This window comes from Danio rerio, chromosome 21 (assembly GCF_052040795.2).
Source record: "Danio rerio strain M-AB ecotype USA chromosome 21, GRCz13ab, whole genome shotgun sequence".
In the NCBI taxonomy this organism is placed as follows: domain Eukaryota; kingdom Metazoa; phylum Chordata; class Actinopteri; order Cypriniformes; family Danionidae; genus Danio; species Danio rerio.
The window spans coordinates 44,059,237-44,084,591 of NC_141041.1; the positions used below are offsets into that span (position 1 = coordinate 44,059,237).

The 25,355-nt window shown below is 35.7% G+C and overlaps 2 protein-coding genes and 1 long non-coding RNA gene across 6 annotated transcripts in view; 1 reads left to right on the forward strand and 2 right to left on the reverse strand.

The window, feature by feature from the left end:
• Nucleotides 1–25,355, reverse strand: part of LOC147838945 (uncharacterized) — a 1,276,407-nt gene that overhangs the window by 1,164,583 nt on the left and 86,469 nt on the right. The window lies entirely within an intron of this gene.
• si:ch211-274p24.2 overlaps nt 12,939–25,355 on the forward strand; it is a 40,880-nt gene continuing 28,463 nt past the window's right edge. The window contains exons 1-3 of one of the 3 annotated variants that reach the window (XM_087299874.1): nt 12,939–13,344; nt 17,347–17,620; nt 21,063–21,812. In XM_087299874.1, the coding sequence (XP_087156000.1) occupies nt 13,155–13,344; nt 17,347–17,620; nt 21,063–21,132 (534 nt within the window). In that variant the 5' untranslated portion in view covers nt 12,939–13,154 and the 3' untranslated portion in view covers nt 21,133–21,812. 3 annotated transcript variants of the gene reach the window in all.
• Nucleotides 18,889–25,355, reverse strand: part of aifm5 (apoptosis inducing factor mitochondria associated 5) — a 34,917-nt gene continuing 28,450 nt past the window's right edge. The window contains exon 19 of one of the 2 annotated variants that reach the window (XM_087301801.1): nt 18,889–22,148. In XM_087301801.1, coding sequence (XP_087157927.1) covers nt 22,109–22,148 — 40 coding nt within the window. In that variant the 3' untranslated portion in view covers nt 18,889–22,108. The remainder of the gene's footprint in view (nt 22,149–25,355) is intronic. The other variant, XM_087301802.1, reaches the window with a different exon arrangement.

Sequence of the window (25,355 nt, forward strand, 5' to 3'; positions counted from 1 at the left end):
ACTGTTTTTTTCTTTGTCTGTCACCTTTTCTCCTTTTTCATATCTTTTTAGAAAGAAACCGAAATGCTTCCACACATCCGATTTAAAACCCGCTTTAGGTTCGATCATTTCCAGCTCTTTTTCTTCCCCGCTACTAGCAACACACTCCATTTCTGCATTACTGGATCTGTAGTGACAACAGACCGCAAAGGATGATGGCCACGCCTAGGCTGATGGGAATTGTAGTTCCCGCTACCTCCCGTTCGCTTCATTCGCCTAAGCAAACTTTTCTCAGAAATATAGTTTTATTGAGTCTTGCGCCTACGATAATATTGAAAAAAACTACTATTGCAGTATGACAGTATTTACAATATTGTTACATCCCTAATATATTGTGACAAAAATGATTATGCTAAGTGATGTTGTTATTTAAGACAATTTTACTGATTATACATTGACCAAATAACAGCATAATAATGTAAATATACAATTTTAAGAGAAGATTTTTTGTATTGTGAATCGTTTTACACGGTCACTGCAAGTTGACAGCAGCTTTAAAACAACTTTGTCATCATAGTCAGAAGTTTTCAGGACAATGTTCAAATTCAGCTATTCTTAACCTGTCAGTAAGTGTTGTTTACATTAGATAAGATGAGAGTCTACGCAATCAGCTAAAATGTTGGTGGCATTCATTTATGTAAACATGACTTCCAATATAAATCACGTCACCAATAATGATTGAGGTCAGGTGCAAATATTTTGTGATAAGTCAATATATTGATTATTGCGACATAGCTGAACAACAAGCCTAAAGGAAGACTAAACTCCGCTCCAACCAGCTGTTCAGTTCGGTGCAGAACATTATGCAACCTGACATTCAAAGGAGCTTAAATTAAACAGTTCGATCGATTTTGTGGAATTGAACGAACCAAACATTTTAATATCTGCCAAAAATAAAACATTAGCAAATTAATTTGCATCTACATCTTAAAACTGCAAATCTAATGAACTCAAATTTCATGTTTAAAGGATTTTAAAAGTAGTGTGTAATTGTTTATTAATTAATTTGCCCATGTAACCATAAACAGGAATGAGGGTTTGTGGTATTCTACTGCTAATTTTAGCTGGAAACTGCAGTACATTGTAACTGCAGATATTTTGTGCAAAACATAATTGAGACCCTGCTGAAAATCCAGCTTAAACCAGCCTAGGCTAGTTGGCTGGTTTTAGCTGGTCGACCAGGCTGGTTTTAGAGGGGTTTTGGCCATTTCCAGGCTGGTTTCCAGCCATTTCCAGCTTGGTCTTAGCTGGTCAGGCTGGAAAATGACCAACTAAATCCAGCTAAAACCAGCTTGACCAGCCTGGTTTAAGCTGGACATAGCTGGTTTTGGCTGGGCTCCCAGCCTGGCTAGGCTGGTCAAGCTGGTTTTAGCGGGTCATCTCCCAGCCTGACCAGCTAAGACCAGGCTGGAAATGGCTGGAAACCAGCCTGGAAATGGCCAAAACCCCTCTAAAACCAGCCTGGTCGACCAGCTAAAACCAGCCAACCAGCCTAGGCTGGTTTAGGCTGTTTTTTTCAGTAGGGGAATCAGAAAAATTAGACTTAAATTTGATATAATAATACTTTAATATGTTTATCTACCAATTAGTTCTCATTAGCAAGTATGTAATATACAATTTGCCAAAGAGTGTTCAACTCACTAAATCAAATGCTGTTTGAACCACCTAAACAAAATAAATGCTGATTTCAGCAGAATAAAATACCCAGGGATCTCACAACAGTACTAACATATTAGCCTGATTTGAAAGCTGAATTGACAGTGTTTGCATATCTGAACATGCTCATCGTGTTTCCCCAGTCACCAGTCGATCTATTGATCCAGTCTGGGTGAGCACAAGCTGCACTGCGTGAATGGAAAAGGGAAACATTAAGGTCAGCTCGCTACAGCTAATGGCTAACACACTAGCCTACATTGTTAGCTTATGGCACCAAGACACATTCAGCCATTGACATCTAAAGCATTCGCACAAGAGCAAACAATGAAATGGCTCATCTTCCGCCAGTGTAATCAATAGTCATTCACAAGCATCAAGCATAGAGTTAAACTCTGACTTTGTGCTAATGCTGATGCCTTTTCTCAGGGCTGACAAAGTGATATCTATGAGCAAACAAAAGGACTGAATCAGTTAGTGTGCAAGAGCTGAGGAACATGGTGGGAAGATGTCTCCATTGCTCTTTAAGTGTGGAAGGAAATAAAAAATAATAATAATAAATCATCACACTGCAAAGCCTGAGGCTGAATCCGATGTGACCGAGTACTGACTTGCCATGGATTCTGCTAACAGGGCAAATGGTGGCCATTTTAATGCTCTGGCTTCAACACTGAAAAAGCCATTTTGTTTTTGAAACTAACTTAAAGGAACACTATACTCCTAAAAACAGGCTCCTTTTACAACTCCTCAGAGTTAAACATTTCTTAATCAATACAGCAAACCTATGGTTCTATCAGGAGCAGTTTTAGCTTGGCTTAGCATAAATCAATGAATCAGATTAGACCATTGGCATCTAAACAAAAGTTTGTTAATTATCCTATTTAAAGGTTGAAAAGTTGCTAATTTTCAAGGCCAAAATGGCCAGGAACTATACTCTCCGACATAACAGTCAAGGAATTTTGCTGCCGTACCATGGTTGCAGCATGTGCAATGATATTGTGCAGCACCTGAAAATGGTGGAAAATAACTGCACGAATTAGCACCTGCAAACTATTTGGTCATTAGCTGCGTCCCAAATGGCACACTATACACTATGCACTATGTACTTATGCACTTACACACTCAACAGGATAGTATATGTATGTAGTGTTGTCCCAAATGCAGCACTAATGTTTTTTTACTAAGCAGAAATTCAAACCGTTTCCTTGATGACGTTTGACGGTCGCCAAATCAGTGAAATAAATGAGCAAACTATCAAATAATACCTGCCATGAGTATAACCGCATTCACCATCGGGAGGCACTATAATCACTCTCACAGGAGAAATTTGCTTTCACAATCTAAAATAAATAAAGTTATCCAACATGTGCGCCCGATAGCTCCGCCCCTTCCGCTACGTGAGCAAACCTGCGGTCGTTGAGTGCGTGAAGTGTCCATCATTACACACTTCATTTTACCGGCTGTATGAGTGCATCATCCGGGTAATTAAAGTGCACTTATTATTTTTAGAGTTTTCAGTGTGAACACACTACTTACACTATTTATACTACAAAAAAGCGTAGAATAGTGCATAAGTATGCGATTTGGGACGCAGCTATAGTTAGGCATGATGCTAACAGTCTAGTCTGATTTCATGATCTATGCTAAGCTAAAAGTGCTACCACAAGACACCGTTTCCAAAAAATGGTTAAAAAAAAGTTATAAATAAATAAATCGACTGCAGAACTCTACAGTAGTTGTAAAAGTAGCCTTTTTTTTAATGGAGTACTCATTTAAAACACTTTTTTTCTTCAAATGCAAAGGAATTGTTTATTACATTTATTTATTTATTATTTATTGACACATCAACAACTTATGGCTATTTCAGGAATTTTTTATTGCATCAACTAATAGCAAAGCAAATAAATAATAATTAAAATAATATAATTACATTAAATTATTAAGTAATAAATAGATTAAATAATTGAAATAATCTATAAAAAGACATTTTGTTTTACCAACTTGGGCAAACTCGATTTTTTTTTATAATAGATGGTTGATTTTAAGCAACTCAACCCCCTGTAGATAGACACCAGGGTTTATAAATGGATTCCTCGTACACAAGAAGCTGCTGGCCAAGTTTTCTTTCTGTAACTGCATTACAGTACAGGGCTCAACAATAAGGACTGCCCGGTGGCCCAGGGCCAGCGTGAGAGACGCTTGGGACAGTAGACAGAATCATTACTGGCCCAATTAGGACAGTGCTGCCTTGTCACTAACATTTAATTTGTCTGCGACTATTTGTCAATTGCGTGCATTTTAAGTTTGTTCTTTTAAGTCTTTAAACACTTCCTTCTCTGTGATGTTGTCAAGACCATATTGCTTTTCGGTTCCTCTTACGTGATTTGATGTTGAGCATGCTATTTTTTCCGTAACCTGGTAACAACCAATACAGCGAAGAGACGGCAACATGGCGGCAACATCAAATTATAAGGCTAAAAGAAAATGTCTGTTTCTAACGTCTTGTGAACAACGGGACCAAAAAAATACAAATAAAGTGATGTTTTGCACAGTTTGCCGTCAGTTTGACAAGTCAGCCACCTTTTGTTAAATAATTTTGAACCGCAATAAAATACCTCCACATTTTCCTCTGCTCTTTTTGTTTGCACTTTTATTAACACGTTTTGAAGTATTGAAATTCTAGATTCAAAGACTTTATTTTTGACACACGCATATTTTAAATGTTTCTAAAACTAGCTATTAACTTCCCTTTTTTTGGTGGGGCCAGTGAAAATTTTGGTAGGGCAAGTAAAAATATGAACCACTGACCCGATCGGACCAGTAGAAAAAATCTTTAGCGTTGAACCCTGCAGTATCGAGATTTTAGACAAACTGCCTATTTATGGGTGCCTGCTTGAAGTGTGTTGACTTGCTATGACTCAAAACTGAAGCTAGCTGAAAATAAATACGTTACAGAATACAGTGTCTTTTAGTGATCTTCATGGTCTTAAAGGGGTGGCTCACTGAAATTAGCCATCCTTACACCCAACAAAGTCTGGTTTTCTGTTGAATATAAATGAAGATTGTTGGAAAAATGTTGAGAAAGGGAAATCGCTGGCATCGCTAGTGGAAAAAGAAAATAGTACGGATGTTAATGGCTACCGGTTTCTAACAATATCTTCTTGTGTGTTCAACAAAATAAAGAAATCTGAACATGTTTGGAACAAATGGAGGTTGAGTAAATTATGACAATCGTCATTCTGAGGTAAACTATGCATTAGCGCTAATGTAATTTCTTTAAGTAATGATTTGATGATTTGAGGCCTGCTCACATACGGTTTAAAGTTTAAAAGGTTTTCTTGTTGTCAATTACATTTTTAGCAGCCGTGAGTCCACACGTATTGGTTCATTCATTATATCCTAAAGTCTTCATTATTAAGCATTAAATCATCAACAAAAAACAACTATAAGGCGAATCCAAACATTAAAATTGACTTACAGGAAAAAGTACATGAAAACTGGGAAGAAATATAAGACCATATACTGAACAGCTTTCATATTTTGAGAGTGTGAGAATATCAATTGGCGCAATTACATTATTTGCTATACTTCATGGGAGAGGACAGATTGGCATAAATATCCATTTTGGCATGCTTTGCTAGCTGCAAATCTTATTGATGGACTTATGTACTGTATGGGGGTTATTTAATTTTTTAATTACAAATTATTTGAATTCATTCAAAATTATGGGTTCAACAAAAGCAAATACAAATCAATCAATCTTTGTTATTTGTATAAGTCAGTTATTAATTTTATTTTTCACAAATTTCCTTATGCAAAACAGAGTTTCTACTTCTGGAACCATAATTGCACAATTAATTATAATATATATTAATAATTGCATAATTGGTTGTAATTAGAATTTATTGTAGTTTATACTCAACAAAATGAACACTTAGGAAATATGAAGCATGGACGCACTTCCCAATATAGGTTATTTTTTTAAAGATACATGGAACCACAGCCTAAAATAAAAATAAATAGTACATAATTATAACTAAAAACAGATGACAGACAGACAGATAGTTGGTTTTATATTCTTATAGTAAGACAATCTGCTTAATAATATGATTTCAGAGAAGTATTATTTGCAAATTCTAAATAGGGAAATTATATTAGCAGCAAATGACTATCAAAGTACAACATTGTTCACAGATCAGATTAGACAGATAGATAGACAGTAGCCAATTTTTTTTTTCTATAAATGCTAATTTAGACTACCCCACTACAGCACTCCTATAACAGCCTCCCTAAACATAATATAACCTTTCTTACGTCACTTCCCAATTCTGTAAAATTCCATTGACACGTTCCATATAGCTAACAAAGCCGGTTTAAACGTCACATATATCGATCATAATCTACTTTGATTTCCTCATCAGAGGTGAATGAATTGCATAAGCATGTTCTTACCCAACCAAATCAGGAAACACACTTTAGCAGACACGCTGGCATCTATGCTGCAATAAAAAAAGGACTGACGTGATTGAACTGAATAACTGTCTTGTATGTGCTCAACACGTCTCTGTTGCGTCGGATTATGCTTTTCTTTTTTTCCTGAAAGAACTTTAAATACAGATTACACTCAGTCACCGGCTCGAGTAAAGGCTTTAGTAAGCTAGCTGGAAGTTTGGCCGGTTTAATGGAATGAAACTTATGTAATGACCTCCGCCCGATATCCAACATATTCGATGATGGCCTGTTCTAATGTTACAACATTTCATTTTTAAAGCGAATGTAACAGGCGCTCGTACCTCATAGGAATCTGCTTTTTTCCGCCCCACCTAAGTGAACCGCCTCGCCTTTCCCCGGAGCTAATAAAGCTGTTTTCTCTAAATCCCGTCTGGAGCAGACTACGGATTAGATTCAATATGAAGCTTGTTAATGTCTGAAAAAAAGTTGATTAGCACAAACGCTCACCTCACCGGTAAAGTGATTCCTCCGTTTTCTCCTCTCACGTTTACCGGCGTCTGCGATCAGCTGGCAAAGGGAGTGACGCGATTAGTAACAGCTGGCCGCTGGATCTGAGACGTCAAAGGCTGGCTATGACGACTGTCTTCCGTAGACTATAAATGACGCTTACTTTAGCCAACCCGTTGCCTCCACTCCTGGGAAAGGGGGCGGGATAAAATGCTCCTGACCAATTAAAATGGCGCCTGCCCAGGGACGAATGCGTTTCCAGCCAGTCATCGCTGCGGTAAAAGTTTGCGGAACATCCCCTAAAGTTATTTTTTTCATGGTGTTTTAATGTAATTCAATCGTCTCATTTTAAGCTAGCCCAATTTAACATTTAGATACACATGTAAAAGGTTTGTAAATACTTAAAAGTAGTTGACAATGACATTTATAAAGGTTCAGAGTTTCCAAGAGAGTTTAATTAACACTTTATGTAAGTCCTTACAAAACAGCAGAAATGGGCTTGTGTACTTACATTACCACACAACATTTGCCATGAAAACCATGAATCACGTTGAAATATTTTTGAAACTGAACATATTTACTTAGTTTGAACCCTTGCATACTAATAGAAGGGTTTCTGTAGGTTTAATCAAGTCAAATTTAAGACTTTTTAAGACCCCTTTAAGACCATAAAAGAAGGAAATTTTAAACTTATACAGGGTTAAGATTTTTTTCCAATGGCCCAGTATTATCACAAGGAATCGTGTAATTTTAAGTTAGCCTAATTTAACATTTAGTTACACATTTAAGAGGTTGGCGACGCAGCGCCACTGTTAACCCTTACTGTATATTATGCAGTAAATAACTGTAAAATAGCCAGTGTTTTGCTGTAATAACAGGAAACAGTATTTTACTGTAAAACGAGCAGGATTTGTATGAAATTGTGTATGCAAAGAATAATTTACAGTAGGCTAATTTACTTTATGTAGCCATTACAGGTAGTAAATGTGATTACAAATGGTAAATTACTGTTCAATCATTACTGTCCCATCTACTCTGATGCTTTATGGTGGTATTTAGAATATTGCATTTATCTTAATGCAAAAAACAATGATTTAGATATTGACACACACATGCACAGGATGTCTGTCTTATTTTAAACACAGAATTGTGAACAAAGTTTTCAGAATATGTTGGCCCTTTAAGGGAGCCAGTTTGATTTGTTTACTTTTGAGTGCTCCATTCTCTGTTTAGCAGTTCAGATGCAGAGTCTGGTGTTTTAATCCAAAAATCTATAATGAGTAAGTAAAATGTGTTTAAATTTTGAGGGTTTGTAAGTCTGCATATTAAGTTAGATTGTTGTTGTCTTGAACTGAGTACATGAAGGCTACATTGTTAGCTAGTTAGTCTCTCTTCATATAACTTCATACATTACTTTCATTTAAGTATATTTATTCATTGGATATTGCCTATTTCCATAATGTACAGTCTTTTTTAGCAAATAAGCAGATTGTATACACATAAAAACTGTTAAATTCCAATCTCCTCAGTTAGGCAGCTAACGTGCACAGGAATCATCACAGGGATTCGCAAACCTCTACTCTCAGGTACCTGGTTGTGAATTTGTTGCTAAGTATTTTTCAGAGCTGTGTTTCCAACTGTGAATTTCTAAGGACAATAGAATAGTTTGTTTTCTTGAACATTTTTAAGTAAATAATAATAAGATTCTCCGTGTTGCTGACTTTATTTATTTATTAATTTATTTATTTTAATTAATTTAATTTTTTATAATTATTTTAAACTTTTTTATTGAGAATTTAATGTGTGTGCCTGTTTTTTGACAAACATGTTTCTAACCAAACCTAGAGTAAGTATGCGTGTGTTCTTTTGATATGCAATTTTTTTTATTATTATTTGAAACTTAAAAAAAAAACTTAATTGTTTTTTTGTTTTTGTTTTTAGACCTTTTATGTTTTTAACCTTATATTATTGTAACCTTGTATATCAGGAGTCAAGTGATACTACATTAGAGCTTATTCAAAGATAATTATTATACTGTATATGAACCACATACATTTAAAGGCGAAATTAAAAAAATTCTCTCTTAAACAGCACTTCCATATTTTTTGCAGAGGCTCAATGAAGTTGACTGGAAAACATTAACTGAAGTAAATAAAAGTGGTATTTCTACAATAAAGTGTTTCTTAAATAAATGCATAAATCAGGTTATTTGTTTAGTTTTTTATTACTACAGGTTTGGAACAACATGAGGATCAGTGCTGAACGATTTTTTATTTTTTGCTTAAGATGGAGTTTGTTTATTAGTTAATTTATATTGGAGTTTTTTATTGGATCTGTGATTGTGATAAATGTTGGCAGTTGCTTAAATGTTGTCAAACTCAGAGGGCTGCAGCCAGCAGAGTTTAGTTCCCACCCTGCTTCAACATTACCTGTAGACTTCAAATGAGCCTCAGGTGTGTTTAATTAGAGTTAACGCTGAACTGTGCAGACCTGTGGCCCTCTGCTATATGTTAGATGAAATTTAAATGTTTGACACCGGTGCCATATACACTGCATGTGTTGTTTATTAACTGAACCTTTTTCTTTCATTGTAAATACAAAATGTATTGACATCTGCTGATTTCTTTAATTTTGTTGTACGTTTTCTGTTGTAAATTTGTTTGCTGCTAAAACAATAAAATCCATGTGTCTGAAGAATTTATATGCTTTCTAATTTAATAACACTTAAGAATACTGATTAATTTTAGTAACACTACAATAACTGTAAATGAGAAGATCTTAGAATTCTTAGATCTTAGATCATTAGAATATGAGCATGCAATATTAGATATTTAAAAAAGCAAGCGATTGCTCCATGTTTTAAATTTCTGTCCAGAGAGGTCGTGTTTTGATCCTCGATTGGTCTCACGCAGTCAAGTGATGTGATTTCACAGGTCAGAGTTCACCAAGCTTAAACTTTGCACCGCAGCAACCTGCGAAATTTTACGCATGACCCTATGTTTCCGGTCTGATGCATTCGCGTGAGTATCATTGGAAGTCTATGGTGAGAAAAGCCCAGTGTGACTGCAGCTTAATGCAGTGAGTTGTCACACTTCAATAAGTAACTGTAAGCAGTTTTCAGTTACCGCTACTGCTCTGTCAAAGTAATTAACTGACAACACTGTTGCCTGTTACTCACTGTAACCAAGCCATTTGCTGGTTTGACCCTCGGCTGGGTCAGTTGGCATTTCTGTGTGGAGTTTGCATGTTCTCCCTGCATTCGCGTGGGTTTCCTCCGGGTGCTTTGGTTTCCCCCACAATCCAAAGACATGCTGTACAGGTGAATAGGGTAGGCTAAATTGTCCGTAGAGAATGAGTGTGTATGGATGTTTCCCAGATGGGTTGCAGCTGGAAGGGTATCCGCTGTGTCAAAACAATACTGGACAAGTTGGTGGTTCATTCTGCTGTGGCGACCCCAGATTAATAAAGGGACTAAGCCGAAAAGAAAATGAATGAATTTAAGAGGTTTGAAAATACTTAAAAACTCTGGACAGTCACATTTAAAAAGGTTTAGAGCTTCTAAGAGACTTCAGGTAACACTTTATGTACATCCTTACAAAACATACATACATTCCCACACAACATTTGCAATAAAAACCACAAATCACATTAAAATATATGTTTGAAATCGAACATATAATGTTTTAACCCTTGTATACTGGGTGTCTGCAGCTTTTATCAAGTCAAATTTAAGACTTTTTAAGACCTTTTTAAGAATTAAATTTTAGACATATAATGGCGTAAGAATATTTCTAATGGCCCGGTATTTTCATGGAGAATCCTGTAATTGTTTTTATTTTTTTTGCTGATTAGGGAATTTAACTTGGGTGATTTGCTGTAAAAATGTCTAACAGCTGTTGTGAACTGTATCTCTTTACAATAAAAAACTTAAATATAAAAAAATAAGGATTTACTGAGATGTGTTGTTTGTCATTAGATGGATATTTACAGACCTGAAACTTGCCTTTAGCACTTATTCATTGTTGCTCTTTGTTGTGTAAATTGCTTCCTTGTCCTCATTTGTAAGTCGCTTTGGATAAAAGCGTCTGCTAAATGACTAAATGTAAATGTAAATATCGGCCCAAATTGAGTAGCTTTACATGGACAAATTTAGGTACAATTTAGGTTTTGCAATTTAAGACATTTTGAGATTTTTTTTAAGACCCACCGGACACCCTGAACCTGTAATAGGCAATATCAGAAATATTTTTTAAAAGTATTTAAAAAACACAGCCTGATGTTTAAACTGAATCTGTAATAAATAATCAATTAAAAACAAATATGATAAGTTAAAGATAGAATAGCATCCCGGAGATGGGTTGTGGCTTGAAGGGCATCCGCTGTGTAGAAACCTGCTGGATAAGTTGGCGGTTCATTCTGCTGTGGCGACCCCGGATTAATAAAGGGATTGAGCCGACAAGAAAATGAAAGAATTAAGAAAGAAAGAATAAGTAAAAGTAAAGGAATACAGTTTACAGATGTGAAATCTATGCTCGATGCAATGAATTTGAATTGTAGAATATTACAGAGACTCTATTGGATAGCTTATGAGTAGAGCCAGATGGAATTTCCCGACAATTTTTGTTATTTCTGCTCAGAATTTTGCTAAAAATCTGCGGATTTATGGGGAATGATTTTGGGAGTATCATAACTAAAACCTATGAAATAAAAAGTAATACATTTTTAACTTGTATTTAATGTTTACATTGCAAGTCCAATTAGATCCACGTTATTTGGTAAACAAAGCAAGTCTCTCATATATTATATCTACTAAAAGACAGAAAATATCACTTTACAAACTATTTTGTAAATTAATCATATCAATATTTTTATATTATAATAATATTTACAATACTGAAATTAATTTAAAAACTGAATACATATGAATTTACACAAGTAAATAAACAGAATCAATGATGGAATAAAAATATGCAGAATTCTGCAAAATTTTGCACATGCAGATTCCGTGTGGGCCTACTTATGATATAAAGAATAGCTGCTGAAAAGCATCACTATTAATCTGGGTTTTTAAAAGTCAAGTGAATGTCTGGGGTGATATCCGTCTGTCTGTGTGTGTGTGTGTGTGTGTGTGTGTGTGTGTGTGTGTGTGTGTGTGTGTGTGTGTGTGTGTCACTTTATGAAACTTTATATCAAGTTATAACACTTTTGACACTTTATAACAAGTGTTACTATCTGAACAGCCTCTGTGGTGTCCTCTTAGTAAAAACTTCTAAACACAAAGAGAAAATCAAACTATCATATTTCACCAAAACCCCAACACAGTTCATCATCACTTCCCTTGTCAAAAAATCCTAAAGGGTTCCAATAGGATATCGATAAAGGATTCCAACTAGAATTTCTATTATATTTTGGAACCTTTCCTAAAGGATTCCAACAGGATTTCTGTACAGGATTCCATTTAGAATTTCCATATGTTTTTTGAAACCTTAAAACCTGAAGGAATCCATTAGATTGTTTAATTATAGGACAAGTATAAGGGATTTTAATGGAATTTTAATGGAATCCTAAATGTACAATTTTCTGTTCTATCTGTGACTGTGTCTTTCGAAAACTCACCTTCACAGCTTAACTTGTGCAACCTACATTAGAGAACAGCATTAGTGCACAAACCTCTGATAATATTGATTTTAAAAAGGGTAAATTTATGTCCTGTTGTTTCAACATTGTTCAATCCTAATTCTTTTTTTCATATGAACAGATAAATATTCATACACAGAAAAAAATAGTCTTTTTGTCATTTTCATTTTCATTCACTCTTTACCATTTTTTACATTTTTTTAATTCGTTGCAGCAGACTCTTTAAAAATCTCACAAAAAGCATGCATACAAATATATAACCCTTGACATCTTTCAAATATGTCAAAAGAAGTGTATGGCTTGCAGTTTTTCTTAATGTTCCCAATTGAAACCTTTATTTACAATGCTAATTTGGCATCTAAACAGCATGTTCTTCTTCATGACCCTTGGTCTTGATCTTCTTATAGGTTCAAAATCTGGGCAAGTAATACATTTATATATTCTTTTCTTGGGAATGATTACTTAAGTAATGTAATCTCATTTCTTCTATACACGATAATAAAATAAGTGATTGAATGATGCAAATAATATGTGTGCTGTTATTGTTCTGCAAGTGTTTTAAAGCTCTATAAAGCAGTCAAATGTCTGTTTATGACTGAACTTTTGACTTCACCTTTCCTGTTGGTACATGGGCGGAGCTCTGTTTCCATGGAGACGCGTCATCACGCTCAAACGACCTTCATTCATTTCAGACAGAACCCTGAGTTTTTCGCGCTACTTGGTTTATTTTTTCTAAATAGAAGGCGCATTGATATCTTCTAATACTCTTCATGTGAATTAACGGTTTGTTCAGAAAGAAAAACTGGAGGTCAGTCTCTTTAAGCCATGTGCTGGTGCTTGTTTTGAAGTGCTTGGAGCCTTGTGTTATGACGTCGTTTAGAGAAAGACGGATTAAAGGCGCTCAAACAGCAAACATGAACGAGGAGATTCCGGTTCAAAAAGGATTTCACGTCCCACCTTTGACTGCCACGACGAAAGAGAGCAAAAAGAAAAGAAAAGACACAACAAAAGAGAAGAAGAAAGCGAAAAATGTCGTTAACAAGTCAAAGGATTCAGGTGAGTCAAGAAATAAATTGAATAAACAAACAGAACGTGTACAATACTTTACATTGCCACTGGTGTAATCCTAATTGTCCATATAGTAATGTAATAAAATTAATAAATGTATAAAATAAGAATAGGTGTGTGGGAGGATAGGGAGTCTTTAAAGGGATAACGTTCATACAAAACTGCAAATTCTGTCATCATGTATTCACCATTTACCTATTTAAGTTTCTTCTGTTTGACACAAGGTAGATATTTTGAAGAAAGCTGTGAACCAGTGGTCACCAAACTTGTTCCTGGAGGGCCGGTGTCCTGCAGATTTTTGTTCCAACCCTAATCAAACACACCTGAACAAGCTAATCAAGGTCTCACTTGGTATACTTGAAAGATCCAGGCAGGTGCGTTGAGGCAAGTTGGAGCTAAACCCTGCAGGGACACCGGCCCTTCAGGACCGACATTGGTGACCCCTGCTGTAAACCTTTAGACCATATCTCAAACTCAATTCCTGGAGGGCTGCAGCTCTGCACAGTTTTACTCCAACCCTGATCAAACACAGTTGATCCAACTAAAGAAGGTGTTTATGAGTTTTTTAAACACCTCAATTATTTGGATCATCTGTGTTTGATAACGATGGAGCAAAACTGAAGAGCTGCAGCCCTCCAGGAATTGAGTTTGAGATGAATGCTTCAAGCCTATGATCGATTGAAAGTTAGGTCCATAGTATTTGTTTTTCCTATAAGGAAGACTGTGGTTGCAGGTTTTTAGATTTCTTCAAAATATCTTCTTTTTTTGTTAGACAGAAAAAAGAAACTCATAGGGCTCTATTTTGACGGTCCATGCGCAGATGGCAAAACGCAGGGCGCAGACGCTTTCAGGGTGTGTCAAAACGCATTTTTGCTAATTTAAGGACGGGAAAATCCGCTTTGCGCCATGGCGCATGGTCTAAAAGGGTTGAGTTTATTATCTTAATGAGTTATAGGTGTGTTTTGAGAATAAACCAATCAGAGTCTCATCTCCCATTACCTTTAAGAGCCAGCTGCGTCACGCCATAAGTGCATTTTGATGTAAAGTAAGTTCACTTTCGCTTTTACTCTCGTGGATAGGGAAACCTTTATGCACTGACATCAATTAGCCTATAAATAATTAATTTCGTTTGTTAAACGCAAAGATTTGTTTCAAAACAATTTCTAAATTCAGTTCTAATTTCTAGCAAACGAATAAATGAACAATAATAACCAAGTGTGGTCAAAATACTTATTTCCAAATACACATGCTGTGCACCATATGGTCTAAAACCTGACAGGTGGACAAATCTAAGCTTGTTTTTAATAAAACAAATAAAAATATGGATATAATTAATAATACTGCTCAAGGCTCAACAATAAGGACTGCCCGGTGGCCCAGGGCCAGGTTGAGACACACTTGGGACAGTAGACCGGATCATTACTGGCCCGATTGGGACAGTGCTGCCTTGTCACTAACATTTAATTTGTCTGCGACTATGTATATTACGTGCATTTTAAGTTTTTAAACACTACCTTCTTTGTGATGCCGTAAACACCATATTGCTTTTCCGGTTCCTCTTATCTGATTGACCATGATATTTTTTTTCTGTAATCTGGTAAAAACCAGTACAGTGAAGAAACGGCAACATTGCGGAAACATCAAATTATAAGGCTAAAAGAAAATGTCTGTTTCGAACGTCTTGGAAGTAGACATTTACGTGTGACTAACATGACAAAATAAAAATGAAGTGATGTTTTGCACAGTTTGCCGCCAGTTTAACAAGTCAGCCAACTTTTGTTAACATTTTCTGTAGTTTTTTTGTTTGTTTGCATAACACTTTTATTTACAATTTATTTAAAGTATTGAAATTCTAGATTCACAGACTTTATTTTTGACACATTATTTAAAATGTGGCAAAAAATAGCTATTAACTTCCCTTTTTTTTTGGTGGGGCCTGTGAAAATTTTGCCAGGGCAAGTAAAAATCTGAACCACTGGTCCGATTGTACCAGTAGAAATAATCCATAGCGTTGAACCCTGCTGCTAATAATAACAACATTATACAAAAGCATATTGAATGAACTGAAAAAGCCTCACGAGATGAAGAAAGTAAGGCAGTGGTTTTTAAGTCTTCATGTAGGCTAGAAATTAATATGTTTTGTAATATTTCATTTATATTTATATCCTGTATATATCCTCATATATATATATAACTTTGCGCAGACAATAGACCGACTTTGTTCTGGTCTAAAGATCAGACTATTTACAGTTTCTCAAAATAGCAACGCGCCAAAACACGCCTGCTTTTTTAGATCAGAACGCCTATGGGCGCACATTTGAGCACAAATGCATTTGCTATTTAAACAGTGTGGCGCAACACCTCAAAATGACCCTTGCGCCGAGCTAAAAGTAGCAAAAGAATATTGCGCCGCGCCTTGCGCCACATTGCGCCGGGTATATGATAGGGCCCATAAAGTTTTGGAACCACTTGAGGGTGAGTAAATAGTGAGTATTTCTTTATGTGAGCAAATTCCCTTGAGTGATAGATAACTCAAAAATAAAATATTTCATCATTTGCTCAACTTCATGTCATCCCATGACAGCCTTTTATTTACCTTAGTATGTTTTCTTTTAATGGCCATTGTTGTGTGAGCCAAACCACCAGCTCAATACCATTACAAGAAGCAAAAAGGTTAAATGAAAATCAGACAAAAGACAAAGGTTCAAGATTGTGTATGTAATGACTTTAATTAAGATCTGTTATCACTGGAAGCATTGTACATGGCTCATATGACAGATTTATAAAACTATTCACGTGAAGTTGTTGGATTCATTTCTACACCAATATTTTGAGACCATGGGGGCCCGACATTTGCTCTACTTCATGCATGGGAGTGGGTGGAGCTTAAAAACTCCACACTTTTTGCCTGCTGTGACAAATTTTCTGCACAGCATCATGGGAATGTCATATTTCTGCAGAAAAGTTGTTATTAAACACAACTGTTTAAAAATATAACATTATCTTTCTTTACTCATTTAGAGGACACTTTTATCCAGTTAGGTGTAAGCATTTCCAGTGTTATGGATGTGACATTTGCAGTAAAAACTCAAAACATAATTTCACACAGAAGGTATATGTTGACATTGTATCAAAACTTCTGTTTATATTTTCCAAAATAGCTCACCACAGAGTTATGGGAGCTGAAAAATATCAATATGTAAACATGTTTTATATTTTAAATGAGGAAAATAAACATGCGTTATGGATGTGACAAAAAAAGTTGGCGAATTTACAGTCGACAACAGATTATTTAGAAATTCTGACAGTTAAACTGCACAACCCAAAAGAAACAATGCTCATCAAACAGGTATTAGTCGGCACACTATAGAATTAAAATGATTGATTTTATTTTATTTGACATTTTTGCATTTATGAAGAAAAAGTGTCGTTATGGATGTGACACATTTCCGTTATGGATGTGACAGCTGTGAAATAGCCACTTGTGTGATTTTGGCAAATTAAATATAATAGTTTGAAATACTGACAGATACATTTACGAGTATTTTTACAGTACTGTAAAATACTTGCTAACACAAAAAATGTAGGTTTGTCTATTTTGGTGAAAACTAAATTATTTTTATGGCAAGGTTGACATTTGCATGGAATTGCCCGTATTTATTTGGGTTAAACTATTCCTTTTTATAATTCAGATTTAAATAGTAATAATAAAAACACAGAGAATTAATCCAAAGTTCAATTTATTGAACATTTATTTTTCAATTGTGTAATTAATTCAAGCTTTCTGTGGCCACTGTCCTCCTGCATAACCATGTTTTCACACCGCTTCCGGCAAGAGTGTTAAAGAAGCCTGAAGTCTTTCATTATCAATGACAGCAGAAGCAGAGTGAAAAAGCCTTGCCCATGAAGCTGTGACCCACTGTGATGTTTTAAACTTTCCACAGTAATGTTGTGCTGGAAGAATAACTTGTAAATCACCAACCCCTCTAGAGAAACTTCGGACTGAACAGTGGATCAACGGAGAGATGAGTGATGCTCAGAGCAAAGGTCATGTCAAACCCAAAGAGCGAAAGAACAGCAAACCCAAAAATCCCAAGGCTGCGCAAGAAGTTGCTTTTGCTTCAGGAGAAGAGGTCAAATCTGATTTGTCCCACTTTAAACAGGACAGCTTGAGGTGGGAAGGAGCTCTGGAAGACCCTGCTGCAGAAGCCCAGCGGCTGGAGGTCTACAGAGCCAACCGACGCAAACGCTACATGGCATCAAGGCAAGCTTTTCTACAAAACAATTAGACTGGTCAATGTATAGGCTCGAACTAGGCTAAACTAAATAATCAAAACAAAAAGGTTTTAGCATGAAGGCGTTCATTTTACATTTGCTTATTATCATGCTGAGTTAATTTAATATGAGGATTTTAGTAAATAACTGAATTGTGTGAAAGTGCTTTAGGCCTTAATGTGCAAAACATTCTCTGATATGAATACTATCAATATTCTGCTGTATAATGTGCCTGTACATTGATTAATGGCTTTGTTATTATTTTGTTTAATTTGTCTGGGTTTTGTCATGTCGTCTGTTCTTTTTATTTAATGATTAATATATATATATATATATATATATATATATATATATACAATTGTTTTTAATTAGAATGATTTCTTAAGGATCATGTAACACTGAGGACTAATGCCTGCATCACATGAATAAATCACATTTTTAAATGTATTCAAATAGGAAGAGACTTTTTTTTAAATATTAAAATATACAGTCACCTTTTGCATTATTAAGTACTGCCGTTCAACTGTTTGTTAGTGCAGATATCTAATCAGCCAATTACATTAGAGCAACTTTTTTAGGAAAAAGCATGCCTAATAAAGTGGCCTGTGTGTGTATATTTAGTCATTCATTTTCCATCTCCTAAGTCCCTTTATTAATCAGGGGTCGCCACAGTTTGTTTAATTCACCTATGGCGACGCAGTGGCGCAGTAAGTAGTGCTGTCGCCTCACAGCAAGAAGGTTGCTGGTTCGAGCCTCGGATCAGTTTGCGTTTCTGTGTGGAGTTTGCATGTTCTCCCTGCGTTCACGTGGGTTTCCTCCGGGTGCTTCGGTTTCCCCCACAGTCCAAAGACATGCAGTACAGGTGAAATAAGTAGGCTAAATTGTCCGTAGTGTATGAGTGTGTGTGGATGTTTCCGGCTTCCAGTTGCGGCTGGAAGGGCATCCGCTGCGTAAAAACTGTGCTGGATAAGTTGGCGGTTCATTCCACTGTGGCGACCCCAGATTAATAAAGGGACTAAGCCGACAAGAAAATGAATGAATGTAATTCACCTTTGGCGCATGTCTTTGGACTGTGGGGGAAACCAGAGCATCCGAAGGAAACCCACACAAACACGGGAAGAACATGCAAACTCCACACAGAAATGCCAACTGTCCCAGTCGGACTTGAACCAGCGATCTTCTTACTGTGAGACGACAGTGCTAACCCATGAGCTGCCCATGAGTGTATATATTTTCATTTCAAAAAACAGTCCAAACTATGTATAGCGTAATAATTTATTGCTTTGTGAATGTTACAGATGTGTATGAGCATGACAAATGTGTGTAGTATTTTTAAACTGAGTAAAAACAAGACAATGAACCATGAATGAGTAACAGTGACTAAAACTTGCTCTGCAGCACACTGTTATGTTGGTTAAAAAAAAGCAGCATTGATGTGTGACCGTCTTCGGAATAAAATAATGTTGATTTGTGTTTACATTCAAACGATTAATTCCTTCACTATGCTGTATCTAAAATAGTGCTGTGTAACAGAAAACTGTCATCCTGTTGCCATCATGTTTTCACGTTTTTTAGTGGGCAAGTAAACTGGACCTCTTAAAGTATTTGAATGCTGTTAATAATGCATTACACCGCAATGCCCTTCCTGATAGATAAACTGAACCAATGTGGAAGTCATAATATTAAAGGGTTAGTTCACCTTAAAATTACGATTTTGTCATCATATTCTCACCCTTGTGAGATATTAAGATTTATCTTCAAAAAACAAAGGAAGAGATTCTCTCCTTAAAAGTTTATCGATTATCTATGGTAGCAAAGACAATTGAAACAATTTAAATTAGTGATTTAATCCATGTATTAATATGGATTTTGTTTAATCTCTAGAGTAGTGGGTAAACAAACTTTCAGCAGAGACAAAAATTTGTCAGTTTCAAGTTAAAAAAAATGTTCGATTGTGTACTTATTTGTGTTCCATATGGGTCTAGAATGACATTAGGAGAGTAAATGGTGAAAGAATTGTTATTTCTGGGGTACTACCACTTTATAAGCTACATCAACCTGTATTAAATACCAGAATCTCAAATATATAGCTAACTTTTTCAATAACACTTTGCAAAAAGGTTCCGTTAAGCAAAGATAATGTATTTACTTGCATGAACAAACAATGAACAATACATTGTAGTGTTTATTCATCTTTGTTAACATAAGTTAATAAATATAAAGTTGTTCATTGTTAGTTCTTGCATTAGCTAATGTCAACAAGCACAGCCCTGGAGTTTAATAATGCATTAGTAAATGTTAAACTACAATTAATAAATGCTATTCAAAATATTGTTATTAGTATATATTTATAATTGCACTTTTTTTAATTCAGAGAGGAAGAAAACATCCACTAATTTTTTTTTTTGCTGATGATGTCTTATTCTTTATATTTGATACTGTATTTCTCTGACAAATCAATCAATAAAAAACTTAAATAAACTAAAATATAACTGCGTATTCCTAAATAACTTGTTCATTATTAATTAACAACTACAAAGAATGAACGAAACCTTATTGTAAAGTGTAACCACTTTTATAAAGTTGTTCATTGTTAGTTCTTGCATTAGCTAATGTCAACAAGCACAGCCCTGGAGTTTAATAATGCATTAGTAAATGTTAAACTACAATTAATAAATGCTATTCAAAATATTGTTATCAATGCTATATATATTTATAATCGCACTATTTTTACTTCAGAGAGGAAGAAAACATCCACTAATTTAGTTTTTTGCTGCATGATGTCTTATTCTCTATATTTAATACTGTATTTCTCTGACTAATATGCATCAATAAAAAACTTAAACTAAAATATAACTGCGTATTCCTAAATAACTTGTTCATTATTAATTAATAACTACAAAGAATGAATGAAACCTTATTGTAAAGTGTAACCACTTTTTCTTACCTCATTTCCCTTGATAATAACTCTATAAATGTTTTAGAGTCATTGAGGAAAATGTTAGGTAATGTTAGCTAGATCATTGTACTTGATAAAGGGATCTGGTCAGTTCTCTGCTATATCTTCTTAAGGTCCAAGCTCTGATTCATGGCCCACATTTCACCTCCAGATTTGGACTGTCGTGTATGACCCATTTATCTCTGCACAAATTTTTGCTGATAAGAACAGAAGTGAATTATGAGGATTTGGGAGCGAAAACTGGGTTGCGTTGCATGGCAGGAGTGAGAGAATAAGAGGCGATATAAGAGAGCAGCTCAGCATTTCTTTTGTAATGTGCTCTTTTGTAACATGTTTGTCCGGTTTCATTATATATGCTGCCTCTTTTGTGACCACTGTCACATTCAGCATCCATCGCTCAGTGTTCATCTAATCCTGCTAAGCACTATGATTTGATGTCTTTTTTTTCTACTACCCGTGCTCCATTTCACAGCTTGATGACCAGCGACGCCACCTATAGATCCATCAAGCACACAAGTCTGCCAGAGCGACTGTATACTTGACAATGGATTAAAGGCCTGTTCACGCCAAGAGTGGTAATTATATTAGTGTCAACAACACACAGTATTGTTATGTTTAAATGTTTTCTTTATCCGCACCTGTAAATTCATCCTGAAATGTAAGCTGCAATAGTATTTTTTTTTTTATTGCGACTTATATCCAAGTAAAACGACTTCTCAAGTAAAAATAAATGTAGGACAGAACTTCTTTCATTTCGTTCCACTGAGAATTGAACAGACTGCTGTTGTTGTTTGCTTATTGGTCAATCTTATGTGATTGACAGCTGGCCCGCTCCCCTCTCCACCATCACAGAATACATGCTGTAAAAGGGAGGGGATTATTTTATTTCATTAAAGATTATAACGGCACAAGAATGACAAATTTAAATAGATAAATATTTAAGATATATAACTACTGCAATATTCCATAAAAAATAAGACTTTTTGAATTTAATGGTTACTTTAAATGCTAAAGCTCATAGAATTAAAAAGATAATTAAAGCTTTATAGTTACTGTTATCATTAAATTTAGCACTCTTGCCATGAACAGGCCTTTAAAACATTGATTTACTTTACAAACTAGATGCTGTTTATGTAAAAAAAAAAACTCTTCTCATCTATCATAAGCTCAATATGTTCTCTTTATATCTGATTAGAATAAAAATTTGATTGCGTTAACTTTCATTTTTGAGAAAAACAGATGTGAAACGGAGCTAACTGGCAAAGTCACAAAGAGAACTGAGGTAAGAGCAGAATAAAAGCTTCTCCTCTTGTTTTGGTTGTGTGTGGGTAGTGGTTCTCGTCTCTGAATATCAGTGGTAAAATGGCAAGCTCTGTGAACTGTGTACAAAGCTCCTGGAGAAACATACTGTATTGGCCTTTAAATGTTACGAAGAATGTCTTCTGAGTAAAGGCATGGTTGGATGGGATGTACTGTGGACAGAATAGCTGAATTCAGAGTCAAAACTGTTGTCAGTGGTCACATGGGCTCCAGTTTCAGCCAACTGAGGTCATCTGACCTAAAAAAAAGAAAAAGAAAGAAAACCTCGGTTTAAAAACAAAATTAGGAGTACACTAGAGCTCTGATGGTATGTGTAGGCCTTTATCTTTTTTAAAGATGCTTCTAGCAAACTGTACTGTAATAACATATCACACACAGCACTGCGATACGGCTGTAAATCAGCAGGACTGTCATATACAACTATGTTGCAGTGACTCAAGTGTGATTATTGCTCAGTATGTACACTAGTCAACATTTGAAGCCGATCATAAAAGATTTTCAAAATTGTCCTGAGATAAGAATGGATGCTGTTTAATAGTTTTAGGACAACTATGATGAAAGGTTTTATACCCCTTATACAGTTGACTAATGTATTACAGCTGCACAATTTATCACAAAATAACCATTACTGCGATAATAGTATATGCATCATTAAACCGACATGTAATTAAATTAAATTTATTGTATGCTTTGGTTGTTTATCTAAATTTGACCAGATAGATTGGGCCTTATCTTTATCCCTATCTCCCTTGATGTTCTGCTATTGGCTGGAGCAGCTCAAAGGTGAACGCAGGGCTTAATATAAAGAGCTAGAGTTGAGACGTGAGAGGAAAATGACAACAGCCAATCAGAGCCAGAATATCTGCTGAGGTTTTAACTCATTCATAGGGCCCTATCATAACCCGGCACTATGCGGCGCAATTGTTGTTTGCTAGTTTCAGCTTGGCGCAAGAGTCTTTTTGACATTTTGCACCACGCTGTTTAAGTAGCAAATTTATTCGCGCTCATGTGTGAGCCCATAGGCGTTCTGGTCTAAAATAGGAGGTGTGTTAAGGCACATTGTTGGCGTGTTGCTATTTTGAGGACCTATAATAGACTGCACAATAGACCAGATCAAAGCTAGTCTAAAGTCCAGCGCAGAGCGCGTTAGTTGTGCGCCTCGCTTACACACTGCTTAATACACACAGGATGTACAGCAATACGCATATATCTTTACAAATGAAAAAGAATTAAAGGATTAAAATATTACAAATGTTATTATTTTCTAGCCTACATAAATATAAAATCGCTGCCACCATGCCTTCATCATCTCGGGGGACTTTTTTAGTTTATTCATGACAATTTGCTTTCGTATAATGTTACTATTAGTAGTAGTAGTATCATTAATTATATGAAAATAATATATTTATTTATATTTGTTTTATAAAAACAAGCTTAGATTTGCCCACCTGTCAGGTTTTAGACCATATGGGGCACAGCATGTGTATTTGGAAATAACTCTTCACTTCGCTATTATTGATCATTTATTCATTTGCTGGAAATTAGAACTGAATTTAGAAATAATTTTGAAACAAATCTTTGCGCTTAATAAACAAAATTAGTTATGTAGGCTAATGGATGTCTGTGCGTACAACACGTTTCCCTATCCACAAGAGTGAAAGTGAAAGTAAAGAATGAGCAGGCTCATTCTTTAACCTCGCGCTGTAGATGCTCTGTTTAACTGTGTTGTCTCTCTAGTAAAGCACTCAGTTTTTCCACTTACAAAGTCCACCATGTAAATGGCAAATGCGCTGTGGCGCGACGCAACTAACTCTTAAAGGGAATGGGAGATGATACTCTGATTGGTTTATTCTCAAAACACACCTATAACTCATTTAGAGAATAAGCTCAACCCTGTTAGACCATGCACCATGGCGCAAAGCAGATTTGTCCGTTCTTAAAATAGCAAAAGTAAATTCTAACATGCCCTTAATGCTTTTGCGCCCTTCGCTTTGGACTTTGCGCATTGATCGTCAAAAAAGAGCCCCTAGTGTTGTAAAGACTAAGACCTATGATCTTGCGCAGTGCTGATATAGAACCACATCGCACTGCTACTCAGGATATTGCTAATATCTATCTATCTATCTATCTATCTATCTATCTATCTATCTATCTATCTATCTATCTATCTATCTATCTATCTATCTATCTATCTATCTATCTATCTATCTATCTATCTATCTATCTATCTATCTATCTATCTATCTATCTATCTATCTATCTATCTATCTATCTATCTGTGTGTGTGTGTGTGTGAGTGTGTGTGTTTGTGTGTCTGTGTATATATATATATATATATATATATATATATTAGAAATAGTGTGAATTTGGATATACTGTTCTAGTACTGCATATTTTTTTCACTCACTATGGTCTATATAGTTGGAAAGTTTGTGATTTCAGATGTAGTCATTGTTCTGGATAGCATACTATTCCAAATATGTATGCAGTATACTGAGAAAAGTATGCAGTTTGTCAGTATATGCTAGCACTTTCATGGCATATGAAAATATTTTAGTTGTGGGTGAATAAAAACACTTGTTTTTTGAACATAAACGTTCTAATGCAAGCCAATACTAACAACTCCACTTTTTGAGTCCTTGGTTGTACTGGCTGTTTAAAAACAAATAAAGGTTGAAAAGGTTTAAAAAGACGGTTGAAAAAAATAATTTAATGCAACTTTAATGCATCCAACTACATTTAGATACACCCTCATAATATGTTGTTTATAATTGGATTTTTGTCAATTGAATGTTTCCTCGTATAAATGAAAATGCTTTTATCAAGCTAATGTGATTAAGCTGATAATTGTTAACAGGACTGCAGGGGTTTTCTCAGTCATGTAAACATGCAATGAAATCCTTACTCTGAGGCCGTACTCACACTAGGTACAGTTGCCTCGAACCGGGCCAAAGCACGCTTGTCCCCCCTCCCGTCTCCCCCGACGGCCCGCACTCACACCACAAACGGGCCTCGGCACGCTTACGTCATCGCTGCTGGGCTGTTCAGTGAGAAGCGCTCTCTCACTCAGCAGCACAGTGGAGATTTCTCTAGTTATATCGTTATGCAGTGACATGCAGTCAAATATTTTGCCAAACAGTCCTTAGGGAACACTTTTGGCGCTCATAAACAATCATAAAGCTCTCGTGCTGCAGGAAGAGGAGGTTTGCTGAAGGTGCGCAGCTGTCGTGCAGTGAGGAGTTCTCGTCTTTAATAAACTACAGCAGTTTGTGTTCACTGAACAGTAAGAATGATTAATAAATCCATATGAAACAGCCCCTTAAAAGTCACGTCTCGCTTTCAGTTTCGGGCTTTGGCGCGTTTTGCACTCACACTACGAGTGTACCACGCCAAAGCCCAAGTGAACCGCGCACAGGCACACCTCTTCCAACCGGGCCAGGGACAG